The sequence below is a fragment of the Diuraphis noxia genome, unplaced genomic scaffold (genome assembly GCF_037042655.1).
Source record: "Diuraphis noxia isolate RWA-SAM2 unplaced genomic scaffold, SU_Dnox_SAM2 contig0001, whole genome shotgun sequence".
Classification (NCBI taxonomy): Eukaryota; Metazoa; Arthropoda; class Insecta; order Hemiptera; family Aphididae; genus Diuraphis; species Diuraphis noxia.
Genome location: NW_028301711.1, coordinates 12010 through 30363, shown reverse-complemented (window position 1 = coordinate 30363; position 18354 = coordinate 12010). Strand labels below are relative to the sequence as shown.

Genomic DNA, 18354 nt, shown 5'->3' with positions numbered 1-18354 from the left:
ATATTTTTTAACAAAACACAATGTATTCGTATTGGATGACTATGATCACCTTTAAAATGCAATATTTAATAGTATTTGGAATACATAAATATATATATTGTATATGATTTGATGAAAACAATGGTGTGTGTAAGTATTCATATATTGTAAAATAAGTGCATTATGCAATAATATATAAAACAACGGTATATATATACACGAGAGGTAAGAATATATGATTTATAGAATTCACATATGTATTCAATGGGTTAAATGGAATACGATTCATTATTAATTATATCAAAAAACAGCTTAACAGTAGTAGTTTCCACAGAGATTAACAACTCGAATAGTAGGTAGGTCCCGTTAGGCGTTAGGCATAGTAACCGTAGGTGTGTAGATCGATACCGTGATCGTCGATTTGGCGGCGGCCATGATAATCGGCACGGTCGGTGTTTTTTTGCATTTTTTTTTTTTGAATTTTTCATTGGAAACGTTTCAAAAAAAAAAAAAATTTAATTGGCCGCGAGTCTGTTTCAAAGCCATCCATATCGTACCTACGTCTTCTAACAATATATTGCGTGTACGACATTACCGTACGTTATTATGCCGGGTTTACACCAAGCCGACAAAATAGCGACTTTCTGTCTCGCGACGAAATGGAAACATAAATGATAATTATTGTACCGTCGGCTAAATTTTTGCATTTGCTACATCACGGGGTGACACACGTCTTATGTATAATACCATATAAGTATATCATTAAATCGGTTGAAAATGTTTATAGAATTATGACTTATTACCGCGGTAACTAGGTTGCATAAAGTTTAATAAATTATTATTCAAGATTATCATCTAGGCAGTGGTTTCAAATGTATTTCGTTATTCAAATGCAAGTCACACAAACAATAAATTATGTCAATTTCATTTCATTTTTACTGCTTAACAATTATTCCAAATTGACACTTTTAAATTCTGTATTTGTAAGTTTTACACTAACATGCTGCTGCAATAATGTTTTTGTCAAAACAATCTATCCAACTAACTTCGTTTAAAACATAAATGTAGATCATGCAGTCGATAGTTATCGGTGCCTACACTTACTGTTGTAGAGTCAACAGCACGTTTGTAACTGCGAAACACACAGGCATGTTAACACTCATTGTTTCAGCCTAATCAACATGAATAAACACCGTTCTTCTGTATTTTAAAATACAATTGAAAATGTTGACCGTATTTATGTTGTTTAGGTAGGACTGTGTGGAACTATGTTTCTATTGCATAGTTCACACACACTAAGTTATTTATAAGTTATAACTCACTTTTATTTTACCTTTAACAAATTATCAAAACACTTATACATTTCACAGTATGTATACTGTACACTCACACGATACTATACAAGTATCTGATATAAATATTCTGCATAACATAAATCTCACCTCAGACTTATCATATAATATTATAATTTGTTCTACTGCTGTTATTGATTATGGCTTTCTACTGAATTCTTTATTTGTGAGACGTGTACTAGGGATTCCATCATTCCAAATTCTGTAATGGGTGCCTGCACTTAATGTTGTAGAGTCAACAACAAATTTTTTTTCTGCAAAACTCATAGGCATATTAAACACTTATAAATAAAAATTATTATAAAGATTATGAATATGTATGTATGAACACACCAATTAAACGTTCTTCTGTTTTGTTCTACTGCTCATATAAATTACAATTGAATAATATATACAATAATATGTTGTTAAGGTATAACTGTATGGAACTGTATGTTTCTTTTGCATAGTTCACACACACACAATAAGCAAGGTTACAGTTATTTATAAGTTATAACTCACATTTATTTTAAATGTGCCTTTAACAAATGAACAGAACACTTATCCATTTCACAGTAAGTTATAATGGACTTTCTTTCATAAATCTCACCTCAGCACATTCAAGTAGATTAACAAATATTAAAATTTCATAACTCATCTTATACCAGCTTTGTTCAACTGACTACTGCTGTTATTGATTATGTTGCCTATGATTGTATTAATATTAATTAGGTAAAACACACACACACACCTACAATAAGCTGCAGTGTTACAATTTTAAAGTTACCTAGCTACTCATAACTCCCTAGGTACCATATCAATTTATACTTATACGTTTTCTTACACAGTTAATTGTCTGTATATACATAACTAAGGCCGTATTTAGGGGGGAGATAGGGTACTGTTGCCCCAGGCAGCTGAGAGGGCAGCTAATTGTATTTTTTATAATGATTAATGAGGCGTATTTTATTATTTTTTTTGCCCCTTGGTGTCAAATTCTTAAATACATACATAAATACATGTTGAGTTCTGCTAAATGGCTTCATCATTCCACATGCTGTACTCTTTTCAACGATCCCTATGTCGTTAGATTATTTCAATACTTTATTTTCCGTGTTGATAGAACTAATTGTACGTTGTAAATGCTTAAGTTAACTTAATATTTGAAATTTGTTTATGTAACCTTAACATTATATATCACCATGAGTTGCTGTTAACATATTAATAATGTATTGTAGTATATAGTAGGCACTGATAATTAATTTCACTATGTTATATAGATTTAAAAAATAATGTGTAATGTATATTTTAATGTTGTTATACAACAATATAACGTTTATTGCTATTATACACTGCGAAAATTCTACTGCTCAAAACAAAATATAATTGAATATTTCTATTGCATAGGTCATACACAAACACACACACACATCTACACACTGTGTGTGACAGACAATAAGTAGAGTTACAGTTATTCATAAGTTATAACTCACTTATAACAAAACACTTATACATTTTACAGTATGTTATAATGGACTTTCTTTCATATAAGTACACTGTAGGTACTCACATGATACTACAAGTATCTGATATAAATATTCTGCATACAGTATTATATATTTAGTGTTTAAATTGCATAATGTAGATACAAATACAATACAAACACACACACCAAAGGCTTCAGCCCCTCACATATATTTTCAATCACTGCCTCTTAGAAGTTCTTTACCGCCCTTTATACACTATAAAAATTTGCTAATTGCAAGGCAAGTAAAACTTAAAAATAAGAAATAAAACAATAATGAACTTTTATAAGTATAGGTAACAGATTTAATACAGTTTTTACATATTTTATATTCTTATTTTTCTATTTAAAATAATTTCGTTGTCAACAATATAACATCTCTATCAATATGAAGTATTGCTTATTTCGAAAACCGTTCCTTTGACATAATAGTAGATTTGAGGTAATTGTTATTTCTTCTCATTGCAGAAAATGGCCGTTGCAAGTAGACGGAATTGACCTGAAGAGTGAAAGCCAATTGAATCATTTCAAAAAGATTTGGAACTGTATCTTTAGATATATTATAGTAACTAATTTCATCATATTTTTCAAAACAATCATCTCACATTTCAATTCATAAGGTATAACTTCAAACAAATATTGATTTATAAGTAATGATGATCCTTCAAAGTTAACAAGTTTTCTATTATTCGTTTTTTCAATAGTAATCACTTATTGTTTTTTTAATATAAAGCTTTGCGTGGTTTTTAGGGGGACTTTGAATGTTTTTTAGGGGGCTTAGCCCCTACAGCCCCTCCCCCACTACAGCGCCTATGACAGACACACACACTTACACCTACACTAAATGTGTTACAACTCACAACTATATCAACTTATACTTATATGTTTTCTTAAACAGTTGTTTGTCTGTACCTACATACATAACACATCGGTACCTAGGTATTTTAACTACAAACAGTTGAGTTCTGCTAAATGGCTTTCTACTGAATTCTTTATTAATTGTAAGATGTGTACTACGGATTTCATCATTCCACATGCTATACTCTTATCAATGCTCCCTATACTTTAGAACTAACTGTACATCGTATATGCTTAAGTTAACTTATTATTATGTGTCACCATGAATTGCTATTTGTATTTGTATTGTATTTGTATTTGTTATATAACGTTTATTACTATATACGCCGTGAAAGTTGCTGATTTTATATGTAAGATAAAGCAAGTTATCAGTGGTCAAAAAAGTAGTTCTTCTGTTTTGTTTTACTGCTCAAAACAAAATACAATTGAATAATTTGACCGTATTGATATTGAACTATGTTTCTATTGCATAGTTCACACACGCACTCAATAAAAGGTAGAGTTACAGTTATTGTACTTTTAACAAATGAACAAAACACTTATACGTTTTCACAATATAGTTTATAATGGACTTTCTTTCATACAATTACATAGTACTCACATGATACAAATATTCACCTCAGATGGCTCAGACTTACCATATAATTTATAGTATCTACACTTACTTTTATAAATATGAATGTACAAACTAATCAACTCATCTTCTTATATCTGTATTTTAACCTAACCGTACTTCAATTGTATTGCACATAGACGCAATTAGAGTAAAAAAATTGGGAGGCCTTCAGCCCCTCACATATATTTTTCAATCACTGCCTTTTAGAAGTTATTTTCCACTCTCTATACCACCATAATATTATGATGTCATGTTACTTTTGACGTTAAAATAATAGTAATGCAATAATAATAATAATGTACCATGTACAAATAATATTTAAAAACAACTGTTTCTGTTTGCTTTTAAAATGTTAAAATGTCACTTTTGGTTCGACTTTGTGTGATCTGTATAAACGTTGACGGTGTCGATGGCGTTTCCATGCGTGGGTATTTATCATGTACCTACACTATACACTCATGATGATGTAGGTATTGTTTAGGTATGTTTAACGGAAAATGCGAAAAAGGTCATAAACTGGGAACCGGTTTTGCTGTGCACGAATCAATTATACATTCAGTAAAGGAGTTTAGAGATATAAATCCGAGAATTACAACTTTAACAATTAAAACAGACAATTTTGACATGGTATTAATCAACGCGCATGCTCCAACTGAGGATAAGAATGAAGAAGAAAAAGAGCTGTTTTATGCAACACTAGAAGATACGTTTAGCACGTCAAAAGGTGATATAAAATTAGTATTAGGTGATTTCAATGCAAAAATAGGAAGGGAAGAGCGCTACAAATCGACTATTGGAATCTACAGCCTACATTCCAGCACCAACGATAATGGTACTAAATTAATCGACTTCGCTTTAGGGAAGGGTTTGGTGGTCAAAAGTACTATGTTCCAACGAAAAGACATACATAAATATACATGGATCTCGCCGAATGGGAGACATAAAAACCAAATTGACCATGTCCTAATAAATAATAGATTCAAAAATAGTATCCTGAATATAAGAACTTTACGGGGAGCTGATATGGACTCGGACCACCTATTGGTTGGTATATGGATGAAAGTAAAAATTAAGAAGTATAAGAAAGGTAATCTAACAAACAAAGGACGTACCGATATAAATAAACTAAAGGACAAACAAATATGCAAAGAGTATGTAGAGTGCTTTCAGAATATTATTAAAAGTAAACAACTAGATATAGAAAGAAACTTAAATGTTGATAAAACATGGGAACATGTAAAAGAAAGCATAAATAAAGCATCATCGAAAGTCTTGGGAAAAAAAGTATCGAAAACAAAACCATGGATCAATACGATTTGTGAAGAAGCTGTACAAAGAAGAAAATTAGCAAGACAAGAGTGGTTAATTGACACTAACAACGGAGTAACACTGAGAAGATTTAGAACTCGCCAAAAAGAAGCCAGCAAGATATTGAGATGTGAAAAGAGAAAATACGTTCAAAACATATTAGAAACAGCAGAACTCGATTATAAAACACACAGAACTAGGGATATGTATAAGCGAGTGAATGATCTCAGAGGTGGATACAAAAAGAAAGAAAGATTTCTAAGGGATGATGATGGCTCCCTGATAACTACAAATGAAGAGTTGGCAAAGAAATGGGCTAGCTACTTTGAAAACTTGCTAAACTGTGAAGAACCGAATGAAACCTTTAATTTTAATTTTAATCAGGAAATCCAAGAATCACAGGATTGTGAATAACCGACCTTGGAAGAAATAAAATTACAGATAAACATGCTAAAGAATAACAAATCCCCCGGAGAGGATGACATTCAATCAGAGCTCTTAAAGGAAGGCGGAGAGGAAATGGTAATGTGGTTATGGAAGGTAATTCACGAAGTCTGGACAACTGAAAAAATGCCTAAAGAGTGGAAGACAGCGGTGATCTGTCCAATTCATAAAAAGGGAAGTAAACAAGACTGCAATAACTATCGTAGGATAGCCCTCTTAAACGTGGCGTATAAAATTTTTTCAAATTGCCTATTAACAAGAATAAAAACAAAAGCAGAACAAATTATTGGCAATTACCAAGGTGGCTTCAGACCGGGAAGATCGACCACAGACCAGATATTTATTTTAAGACAAATATTTCAAAAATTCACGTTCTTTTCATAGATTTTGATAGCATCCATAGAGAAAGCTTAATAAACATATTGAGAGAATTCCATTTCCAGGACAAGCTTATAAAATTGGTTGGGATAAGCATTTTGGATACATTTGTCAAAGTTAAGGTTGGAAATACAAAATCAGACCCAATTTTAGTTAAATCGGGATTAAGACAGGGAGACGCTATGTCACCAATCTTATTTAATATAGTAGTAGAGAAAGTCGTAAGAGAGATGAATATTACACCGCAAGAAGGAGTTAAATTCCAGGAAACTTCCATAGGACTTCTGGCTTATGCAGATGATCTGGTGATCATGGAGGATTCACAAGACGGACTAAAAGATTTATTAAACCGGCTGGAGAAAGCAGCACTGAAAGTTGGACTCCATATCAATGAGGACAGAACGGAATATATGGTAGTAGGAAGACGAGACACTATAAGATTATATCCAACTCTTAGCATCAACAACCGAAATTTCAAAAGAACAAGACAATTTAAGTACCTAGGATCCATACTTTCAGAGAGAAATGAAATCGAAATAGAAATAGGAACAAGAATTCAGTCAGGAAATAAATGCCTTTATGGTCTTGCGAAATTACTGGGATCAAGATCACTTTCAAGAGAGTTAAAATTACAATTATACATCACATTAATACGACCTGTTATTACTTATGGAGCTGAGGCGTGGCCATTAAGGAAAAGTGATGAAAGAAAACTCTTAGTTCTGGAAAGAAAAATACTGAGGAAGATCTTTGGACCAGTAAAGGACAGGCTTAGTGGGGAATGGAGAATAAGGAAGAATGATGAACTAGAGACACTCTTTCATAAACCCAGTATACTCGAAACGATAAAGAACAAAAGATTGCTTTGGGCTGGGCATGCCTGGCGTAGTCAAAACCCACTCATACGTATGGTACTGGAGGAGAACCCTAATGGAAAAAGACCGCTGGGAAGACCACGTCGGAGATGGGAGGATGGAGTTAGGGATGATGTGAAAGCATTAGGTGGAGGAGAAGATTGGAGATTACAGGCATCGAATAGAGAAAACTGGAGGCAAGGATGTATGTCGGGATGGTCATAGTGGCCGAGTTTACCGAAGAAGAAGAAGAAGGTATGTGTGTAATTCACTTTATGTCATTGGCACGTCGGACATTTTTACGTTCATTCTTACCAACACAAGTAGTCCGTCGGTTTCATTTCATTGTTATTGGTAATTTTTAACATTTATCCTTTAATTTGTATTGTTTTAGTGCACTCGACAAAAATGACAGTGTGGCTGATTAATTATGATATTAAGATATTGTATATGATATTATATTTTACGTTTCATGTGGGTCGACTTTTGATTACCGACTCTCTAATACGAATTGATAGACGCTCGAACACGGTTTTCAAATAGTGCCGCCTTCGATGGGTTACCACAAAAACCTTTTATTATAAATCCACATATCGCGACGTCAATCGTATTACCTACTCATATCGTCTACCATTATGGTAGTGCAACATTACATGCGCTATGTACAAAATTCTAACCATACAGTCTCCGAAATCGGTATTCACTTGAGGTGACTGACTTGCTAGACATTTAAATACGGCATTCGGCTTTACGCTTTTCGTTTCGACATTCATAACAGCACAAGACTGGACCGTATCGACTGTTGAACTGGGATTTCAAATTTGCCGCTTTCGAAACGATACCTCCACGCCTCATCATAAATCGTTATCACCTGCTACGACTTTTTATTATTGTCCGGCGAGTACAGCAATGATTTTAATAATTCAAACGACTCTACGTCCACCATCGGTACCCACTTTTCACCGACCAAGGGGGTTTGGGGGTATATCACTATGGCATGTGTACAGGATTTTATAGTGTACTCATTTGGTGAGCAATGACGATAACAATTATTCTTAATTTATTCTCTGCCAAAACGCATAAGACATTGCAATGTATTCGCATTCGTCTGTCGGTTTCATTTCGTTTTTATTGGTACTTTTTAACATTTATCCTTTAATTTGTATTGTGACGGTGTGGCTGATTAATTGACTAATTATGGTATTGAGATATTGTATATGATACAGCATTAAACCTTACAGTTTTGAACGTTTCATGCGGGACCCACTAAAAGGTCTACTTTTGATTACCAACTTCCTAACGAATGGATAGATGCTCGAACACGGTTTTCAAATACTGTCGCTTTCGATGGATTACCACCTCACCGGTGGGCCTCATCAAAAACCCTTTATCATTAATCCACATATCGCGACGTCAATCGTATTACCTACTCATATCGTCTAGCAGTATGGTAGGACGTAGTGCGACGTTACAGGCGCTACGTACATAATTCTAACTATATACTCTCCGAAATCGGTATTCACTTGACGTGACCGACTTGCTAGACATTTAAATACGGCTTTCGGCTTTACGCTTTTCGTTTCGACTTTCATAACAGCACAAGACTGGACCGTATCGACTGTTAAACTGGAATTTCAAATTTGCCGCTTTCGAAACGATACCTCTACGCCTTACAGAAATCGTTATCACCTTCTACGACTTTTGATTATTGACCAGCGAGTACAGCAATGATTTTAATAATTCAAACGACTCTGTCTCCGCCATCGGTACCCACTTTTCACCGACCAAGGGGGTCTGGGGGTCTCCCCCAGCTAGCACGGAGGGCTAGTCTTATATTATAAAACGTGAAGACGGTGGCGCGTCCAAGTGTCGATTATTTCGTCCCTTGGGTGACTACAGTGTAGCCGCTTCGCCCGAGCCGCATCGCCGTGCCGTTTCCGCCGCCGTTATCGCGACCGCGAACAACGGGGCCACCGCCGTTATCGGACGTCCGAATTTTTCGAAATAACGGTTTTCGTTGCGCCTTTTCGACTTTTTTTCACGTTTTTTCACGCCTCTTCGACCCCGTTCCGATACCGGAGGCGCGCGCGTCCGGTTTTCGTTCGCGTCCCGTCGTCCGAGGTCCGCGTCTCGATCGGTTCGACGGCAAACGGTGCCGCCTCGAGTCGTTTGGTCGCCCGTTATTTCTCCCTTTTTACCGTTATCGGTTTCGTCTTTTTAAACGCCGTCCGTGTGCTGATCGCTCGGCGGACGTCTTTTCGAAGCCGCCGGTTAGTACCCCGATTCGGTCCGCGGCTCGCGCGGTTGCGTTTAGGTACAGACCGAGGTCCCCGTAGCCTATATTTTGACATATTATATATATATATTAATTAAATCGACGAGAGACGCGTTGTACGTACGCGCCGAATAGATTTTATCGCGTACGCGAATCGTACGGAGTCTATCGGTTAAACGACGTGTGATTCGCTTTTCGTTACCGCGAAAAACGGCTTAATAGTAGTTGTTTTCGTATGAAATGTCAACTCGAATAGTAGGTAGGTCCCGTTAGGCGTTAGGCGTAGTAATTCGTAGGTGTGTAGATCGAATCCGTGAGCGTCGATTTGGCGGCGGCAATGATATCCGTGCATTGTGGTTTTTTTTTGCATTTTTTTTTTCGAATTTTTCATTGGAAACGTTTAAAAAAAAAAAATTTAATTGGCCGCGAGTCTGTTTCAAAGCCATCCATATCGTACCTACGCCTTCTAACAATATATTGCGTGTACGACATTACCGTACGTTATTATGCCGCGTTTACACCAAGCCGACAAAACAGTAACTTTCTGTCTCGCGACGAAATGGAAACATAAATGATTTTGCATTTTTATCTACGTAATTTAGTTTTATTACATGTTGTATAATTGTATACTTTGCCAGTTGCCTCACTCGATATAGGTGCGCGTAACACTAACACATCACGGGGTGACACGTCTTATATAATATATATATATATATATAAGTATATTATTAAATCGGTTGAAAATGTTTATAGAATTATCACTTATTACCACGGTCACTCGGTTGCATAAAGTTTAATAAATTATTATTCAAGATTATCATCTAGGCAGTGGTTTCTAATGTATTTCGTTATTCAAATGCAAGCCACACAAATAATTAATTATGCCAATTTCATTTTATTTTTACTGCTTAACAATTATTCCAAATTGACACTTTTAAATTCTGTATTTATAAGTTTTACACTAACGTGCTGCTGCAATAATGTTTTTGTCAAAAACTAACTCTGTTTAAAACATAAATGTAGACCATGCGGTCGATAGTTATCGGTGCCTACACTTACTGTTGTAGAGTCAACAACACGTTTCTAACTGCGAAACACACGGGCATATTAACACTTATTGTTTCAGCCTAATCAACATAAATAAATTAATATAAAGATTATAAATATGTATGTATGAATACACCAATTAAACATTCTTCTGTTTTGTTCTACTGCTTAAAACAATATACAATTGAATATTCCGTATTTTAATGTCGTTTAGGTAAATAGTTCACACACACACACACACACACACACACAATAAGTAGAGTTACATTTATTTATAAGTTATAACTCACTTTTATTTAAAATCTACCAATAACAGATGAACAAAACACATTATGGACTTTCTTTCTTACAAGTACACTCTACTCACATGAGATGCTACAATCATGTACCTATGTAATTTATAAATTCACTTAATAGTTAATACATACAGTATAGTACCTACACTTACTGCAGTTACTAACACATATGCGCATTCGAGTAGATTAACAAATATTTTATAACTCATCTTATAGCAGTTTTGTTATTACTGCTGTTATTGATTTTGGCTATGGATTGCATTAATGTTAATTAGGTAAAACCATGTTTTAATTGTATTGTACATACTAACGCACACATTCACATCTACATTAAGTAGTGTTACAATTTTAATGTTACTCATAACACATTGGTATCTAGGTACTTTAACTACAAACAGTTAAAACCACCTGTTGAGTTCTGCTAAATGGCTTTCTACTGAATTCTTTATTTGTGAGACGTGTACTAGGGATTCCATCATTCCAAATTCTGTGAAGGGTGCCTACACTTAATGTTGTAGAGTCAAATTTTGTTTCTGCAAAACTCATAGGCATATTAAACACTTATAAATAAAAATTATTATAAAGATTATGAATATGTATGTATGAACACACCAATTAAACGTTCTTCTGTTTTGTTCTACTGCTCATATAAATTACAATTGAATAATATATACAATAATATGTTGTTAAGGTATAACTGTATGGAACTGTATGTTTCTTTTGCATAGTTCACACACACACACAATAAGCAAGGTTACAGTTATTTATAAGTTATAACTCACATTTATTTTAAATGTGCCTTTAACAAATGAACAGAACACTTATACATTTCACAGTAAGTTATAATGGACTTTCTTTCATAAATCTCACCTCAGCACATTCAAGTAGATTAACAAATATTAAAGTTTCATAACTCATCTTATACCAGTTTTGTTCAACTGACTACTGCTGTTATTAATTATGTTGCCTATGATTGTATTAATATTAATTAGGTAAAACTATGTTTTAATTGTATTGTATATACTAACACACACACACACACACACCTACAATAAGCTGCAGTGTTACAATTTTAAAGTTACCTAGCTACTCATAACTCACTAGGTACCATATCAATTTATACTTATACGTTTTCTTACACAGTTGATTGTCTGTATATACATAACTAAGGCCGTATTTAGGGGGGAGATACAGGGTACTGTTGCCCCAGGCAGCTAATTGTATTTTTTATAATGATTAATGAGGCGTATTTTATTATTTTTTTTGCCCCTTGGTGTCAAATTCTTAAATACATACATAAATACATGTTGAGTTCTGCTAAATGGCTTCATCATTCCACATGCTGTACTCTTTTCAATGATCCCTATATCGTTAGATTATTTCAATACTTTATTTGCCGTGTTGATAGAACTAATTGTACGTTGTAAATGCTTAAGTTAACTTAATATTTGAAATTTGTTTATGTAACCTTAACATTATATATCACCATGAATTGCTGTTAACATATTAATAATGTATTGTAGTATAGTAGGCACTGATAATTAATTTCACTATGTTATATAGATTTAAAAAATAATGTGTAATGTATATTTTAATGTTGTTATACAACAATATAACGTTTATTGCTATTATACACTGCGAAAATTCTACTGCTCAAAACAAAATATAATCGAATATTTCTATTGCATAGGTCATACACAAACACAGACACACACCTACACACTGTGTGTGACAGACAATAAGTAGAGTTACAGTTATTTATAAGTTATAACTCATTTATAACAAAACACTTATACATTTTACAGTATGTTATAATGGACTTTCTTTCATATAAGTACACTGTAGGTACTCACATGATACTACAAGTATCTGATATAAATATTCTGCATACAGTATTATATATTTAGTGTTTAAATTGCATAATGTAGATACAAATACAATACAAACACACACACCAAAGGCTTCAGCCCCTCACATATATTTTCAATCACTGCCTCTTAGAAGTTCTTTACCGCCCTTTATACACTATAAAAATTTGCTAATTGCAAGGCAAGTAAAACTTAAAAATAAGAAATAAAACAATAATGAACTTTTATAAGTATAGGTAACAGATTTAATACAGTTTTTACATATTTTATATTCTTATTTTTATATTTAAAATAATTTCGTTGTCAACAATATAACATCTCTATCAATATGAAGTATTGCTTATTTCGAAAACCGTTCTTTTGACATAATAGTAGATCTGAGGTTATTATTATTTCTTCTCATTGCAAGTAGACGGAATTGACCTGAAGAGTGATAGCCAATTGAATCATTTCAAAAAGATTTGGAACTGTATATCTTTATCGTTAGATATATTTTCTTCGACGGTTAAATATAGTTAGTAACTCATTTCATCATATTTTTCAAAACAATCATCTCACATTTCAATTCATTAGGTATAACTTCAAACAAATATTGATTTATAAGTAATGATGATGCTTCAAAGTTTAATTTTAACAAGTTGTCTATTATTTGTTTTTTCAAAAGTAATCACTTATTGTTTTTTTAATATTTCAATATTATAATATAAAGCTTCGCGTGGTTTTTAGGGGGACTTTGAATGTTTTTTTACGGGGCTTACGCATGCCGAATAGGTTTTATTACCTACACAATTCATACAAAGTTAATCGGTTTAACAATATTTAATTCACTATTCGTTAGAGAAAAAAACAGCTTAAGAGTAGTTGTTTTCATACGTTTAACAACTCAAATAGTAGGTAGGTCCCGTTAGGCGTTAGGTTTTAGGAAATTATTATTTAATTTAAAAGTAAATTTTAATTCTAATATATTCGAAATTTACATTTTGAAGAAATTATTATAATATTGTATAGGTACTAAATTGTGTAGAATTTTAAAACACATTTATTAATACATTTTGTGTACATATATATTAGTTTAAGAATTTTTGATGAAATAGTTTTCCCAGATTTTGTACTGGAAAATCTAAGTATGTTTATCCCCCCCTAAGACAAATTCCTAATTACGCCACTGACACGGCACGCATCACTCCGATCATACTGTTGATAATTATTCACAACTCATATACCTATGGGTGCCACACTTACTGTTGTAGAGTTAACAACACATTTTGTTTCTACAAAACTCGCACGCACATTGTTTCAGCCTAACCAACATAAGTAAATCAATATAAAGATTACAAATATGTATGTATGAACACGACGATTAATCGTTCTTCTGTTTATTGTTCTATTGCTCAAAACAAAATACAATGGACTTACTTTCATATAAGTACACTGTACTATCGTGAGGTTAGGTTAGGTTAGGTTAGGTTAGGTTAGGTTACCGAAAATACCGAAAGTACCTACCACCACGGACAATGCTGGCTCTCTCCGCACCGCAACCGAGGCGACCAAATACGCTTGCGATCTGGTCCAAGGTCTCGCCGACGAGTACTTCTCCGAAGAGCACATAGGCCCTTGCCTGTCCAAAGTCGTCAAGGCCCTTGAGCAGGTATGCAAGGCACTGTCTCACCTCTCCAGGGAGCGAGACACCGCCGCTGCCAGCGGTCAGCAAACAAAAGCAGACGTCGCCACCAGTACAGACTCACTCGATCAACCGTCCAACCCGAAGCTCGACAATCCATCCATCGCCCAGGAATCCAAGACAGCGAATTCCTCCGTCGAACCAAGGAAAAGTAACCAGCAAGCACCTAGCAACAACACCAGAAGAAGAAGGACCGGTAAACCAAGGCCCGACAATAGGACTCCTGCTGACAACGCTTCCACGAAGGCGGAGCCTGCACCTAAGTTGGTAGCAGCAAAAAAGACTGAAAAGAACGAACCCAATCCCGACGAAGAGCCTTTCACACTGGTGACCAAGCCAATCAAGAAGGCCGACGTCCACAGACCCAAAACGACCAGGAAAACCGTGCAGAGACCTGCAGCAGTTCTGGTCAAGGTCGCCGACGGCAAATCCTACGCTGAAATCCTGCGCGCCGTTAGGGCCACGGAAATGGACTTTGAGGCCATGGGGACGCACGTCACGTCCATGAGAAAGACGTTCAAGGGCGACCTCCTCGTGGAGCTCACAAAAGGCGCAAAGGCCATAGCAGCTACCTCCGTCATCCGGGACAAACTGGCCGAAAACATCGTAGGCTCAGTCGTCACCAGGCTCAGAAACACTGCAGAAGTAGAGATAACGGACCTTGACGAGGTGACCACTAAAGATGAAGTCTTGGCGGCCATTCGCAAGGCCATACACAACGACGACGATCCGCCTTCCGAAGATGAAGTGAGAGTAACCGGCCTGTGGACCACCCGCGAAGGTCGTCAAATGGCCACCGCCACCGTTCCAGTCACGCTCAGCCACAAGCTTACCTCTATCCGAGTCGGATGGACTCAGTGCCGGGTTCGCCCGCGCAGGCCAGAACCAGCTCGATGTTACAGGTGCCACGGGTTCGGCCACTCGACATCGCGGTGCACCGGCCCGGACCTCTCTTTCGCCTGCAGGAGATGTGGAGAAAACGGACACACCCAGGCCACCTGTTCGGCGTCTGAAGATCACTGCGTGGCTTGCGACAGAATCAAAGCGACTCGCATCCCACACAAGCCCGGATCCGGAGCTTGCGCCGCCCGAAGGAAGGCCATCTCCGAGATGAACGCGAATAGACAAAAATGATCAGGTTCCTACAGATTAATCTCCAGCGGAGCGCCACAGCGCAGAGTTTGCTCCAGCAGACCTCCGCAGTTACTGACGCCCACGTACTTCTTTTATCGGAATACAACTGGAGCCCTGCACACAGCGACAGATGGGTAGTCAGCGACGACCTCTCCTGCGCAGTCGCCCTCACGGCGTCTGCAGACTTCACACCCGTGTTAACGGGGTCCGGTCGAGGTTACGCATGGATCCAGACTCAAGACTTCAGGATATACAGCTGCTATACCTCCAGGAACGACTCCGAAACAAACTTCCAAGCCTTCCTCTCGGACATCCAACATTCCGTCCGCTCAGCCGACCCACAGCTCAACATAGTGGTAGGAGGCGACTTTAACGCCTGGTCACAGGAGTGGGGTTCAGCTCGGAACGATGCAAGAGGCGACCGATTGGCAGACCTGGCAGCCAGCCTGGACCTCCTCGTCGCTAACGTAGGCACCACTCCCACCTACAGCAGAGTCAACGCCGAATCAGTAATCGACATCACATTCTCACGCCTCAACCCACCGGGAGCCATCCTCGGTTGGAGTGTGCTTGCCGAAGTCGAGTCCGCCAGCGATCACCGCTACATCCAATATTCGGCAGACCCGACGCCGGGCGCGGACGACTTAGATGATAACCCTTCAAGGGGCTGGTCATATCGTCAGCTGAACCCTGCAGCCTTGGCCGCGCACCTGGCGAACACGGCCCAGCCCAACTTCGAGGAAGACACCACGGCATCGCAGGCAGCCGAACAACTCAACAAGTACCTGGAAGCAGCCTGCGACTCCTGCATGCCCCCTAGAGCCTCACACAGACCAGGCAGAACACAAGTACACTGGTGGTCGAAGGACTTGGCTTCGCTCCGGGAGACGACCAACAAGCTACGGAGATCGCATCAACGGTCTGCCCGGAGGCACGACCAACCAGACGTCATACATGCCCACCGCGAGGCTTACACAAAAAACAGGAAGGAGCTACGCAACGCCATACGCGCTGCGCAGGATAAGAGCTGGTCCTTACTTTGCAAAGCCGTGGACTCTGACCCTTGGGGTCTACCTTACAGGGTCGTCACGAAAAAGATTGGCCGCAAGCGGCCAGGCATCGAAGCACGAGGCATGGAATCGTCGATCGCCGACCACTTGTTTCCGCATCCTCCAGCAACTGACTGGTTGCAGGAACCTCGACCCCAGAACGACGACGTAAATCATGAACACCAAACGTTCTCACCGGTAGAACTAGCCGTAGCCTGCAAGAGACTACCCGCCGGAAAGGCCACAGGACCCGACGGGGTTCCAAACGAGGTCCTGAAACTCGTCTCGCTCTGGAAGCCGCAGGTCCTGCTAGACGCATTCAACGTCTGCCTAAAACGAAGATCGTTTCCGGACAGATGGAAGACGGCAAGATTGGTGCTCCTTCACAAGGGACCCTCGAAACCAGTAGACGATCCATCCAGCTTCAGACCCTTGTGCATGCTCGACTCAGCTGGGAAACTCCTAGAGCGCCTAATACTCGGAAGACTGAACGATCATCTCGACCGCACGGGACAGCGATCCGATAATCAATACGGTTTCAGGACCGGCAGGTCGACAACCGACGCCATCGAACGCGTCCTGCAAGCCGCACGCGGAGCGGCGATCGGTGCCGTTCAACACAGGGACATATGCGTTGCCGTTTCACTAGACGTGAGAAACGCGTTCAACTCGGCACCGTGGCGCAACATCGACGCCGCACTTCGATCCAGCCGCACACCGGCCTATCTGAACACCCTAATACGCTCTTACATGGATGGAAGAAACCTTCTCGTCGGTGAGTCACTGCACCGGCGGAGCGTGACATGCGGAGTACCGCAGGGCTCGGTACTCGGTCCTTCGCTCTGGAACGTGTTCTACGACGGTCTCCTCAACACAGAAATGCCACCAGGTGTTCAACTCGTTGGGTTCGCGGACGACGTCTGCGTCCTGGGGATTGCGAGGACCGGCGAGGCTGCGACCGCCCTTCTCAACCCCGTCCTCGAAGCAGTCGCCAACTGGATGAACACCAACGGCCTCAGGCTAGCCCCGGCCAAATCCGAGGCGATAGTCCTGACTCGGAAGAACATTTACAGCGAACCAGAGCTGCTAATCGAAGGGTACCCAATCCCAGTCAAACAATCAATGCGATACCTCGGCGTTGAACTCGATACCCGGCTGCTGTTCACCAAGCACGTCCAACAAGCCTCGCAGAAGGCATCGGAGTCTGCACGAGCGATCTCAAGACTGATGCCAAACGTCGGTGGACCATCTCAGCGCAAGAGAGCACTTCTTGGATCGGTCGCCAACAGCAAGTTGCTTTACGCTGCGTCAACGTGGGCAAATCAAGGCACCAAAACGGCGAAAAACAGGAACCAGATGGCGAGGGCTCAGCGGACCGTCGCAATGCGCACGATCAGAGCTTACCACACGGTCTCCGCGGACGGTTCGTTCCTGATCTCTTCGATGGTTCCGGCCGATCTGCTAGCCAACGAGAGGGCCAGAATCCGCCGGCGCCTAGATGACCAGGACGACGCAACGTCCAAACAAAACGTTAAACACGAAGAAAGGAGAATAAGCATTGCAGCCTGGCAGGCGCGATGGGACCGTTCAGAGTGCGCCAGATGGACGCACAGAATAATCCCAAACGTGAGCCGCTGGCTGTCAAGGCCGAAACTCGATATGACTTTCCACCTCACCCAGATCCTATCTGGTCACGGCTGTTTTCGCAGCT

At 38.7% G+C, this 18354-nt stretch overlaps 2 protein-coding genes across 2 annotated transcripts; both read left to right on the top strand.

The window, feature by feature from the left end:
• The first annotated feature begins 4792 nt into the window (after window positions 1–4792).
• LOC149059085 (uncharacterized) lies at window positions 4793–6031 on the top strand. The gene has a single exon (XM_089222477.1). It carries the CDS (start codon window positions 4793–4795, stop codon window positions 6029–6031), a length of 1239 nt encoding a protein of 412 aa, XP_089078603.1.
• An 8234-nt stretch (window positions 6032–14265) lies between these two features.
• Window positions 14266–15594, top strand: LOC149059084 (uncharacterized; the record flags this gene model as incomplete). The annotated part of the gene is made up of 1 exon (XM_089222461.1): window positions 14266–15594. A coding segment is annotated over one exon (1329 nt), but the record flags the coding sequence as incomplete, so codon positions are not given.
• Window positions 15595–18354: the final 2760 nt, after the last annotated feature.

Excerpts from the sequence above, each read along its gene's own strand:
- LOC149059085 (XM_089222477.1), top strand. The coding sequence starts at position 4,793 with ATGTTTAACGGAAAATGCGAAAAAGGTCATAAACTGGGAACCGGTTTT.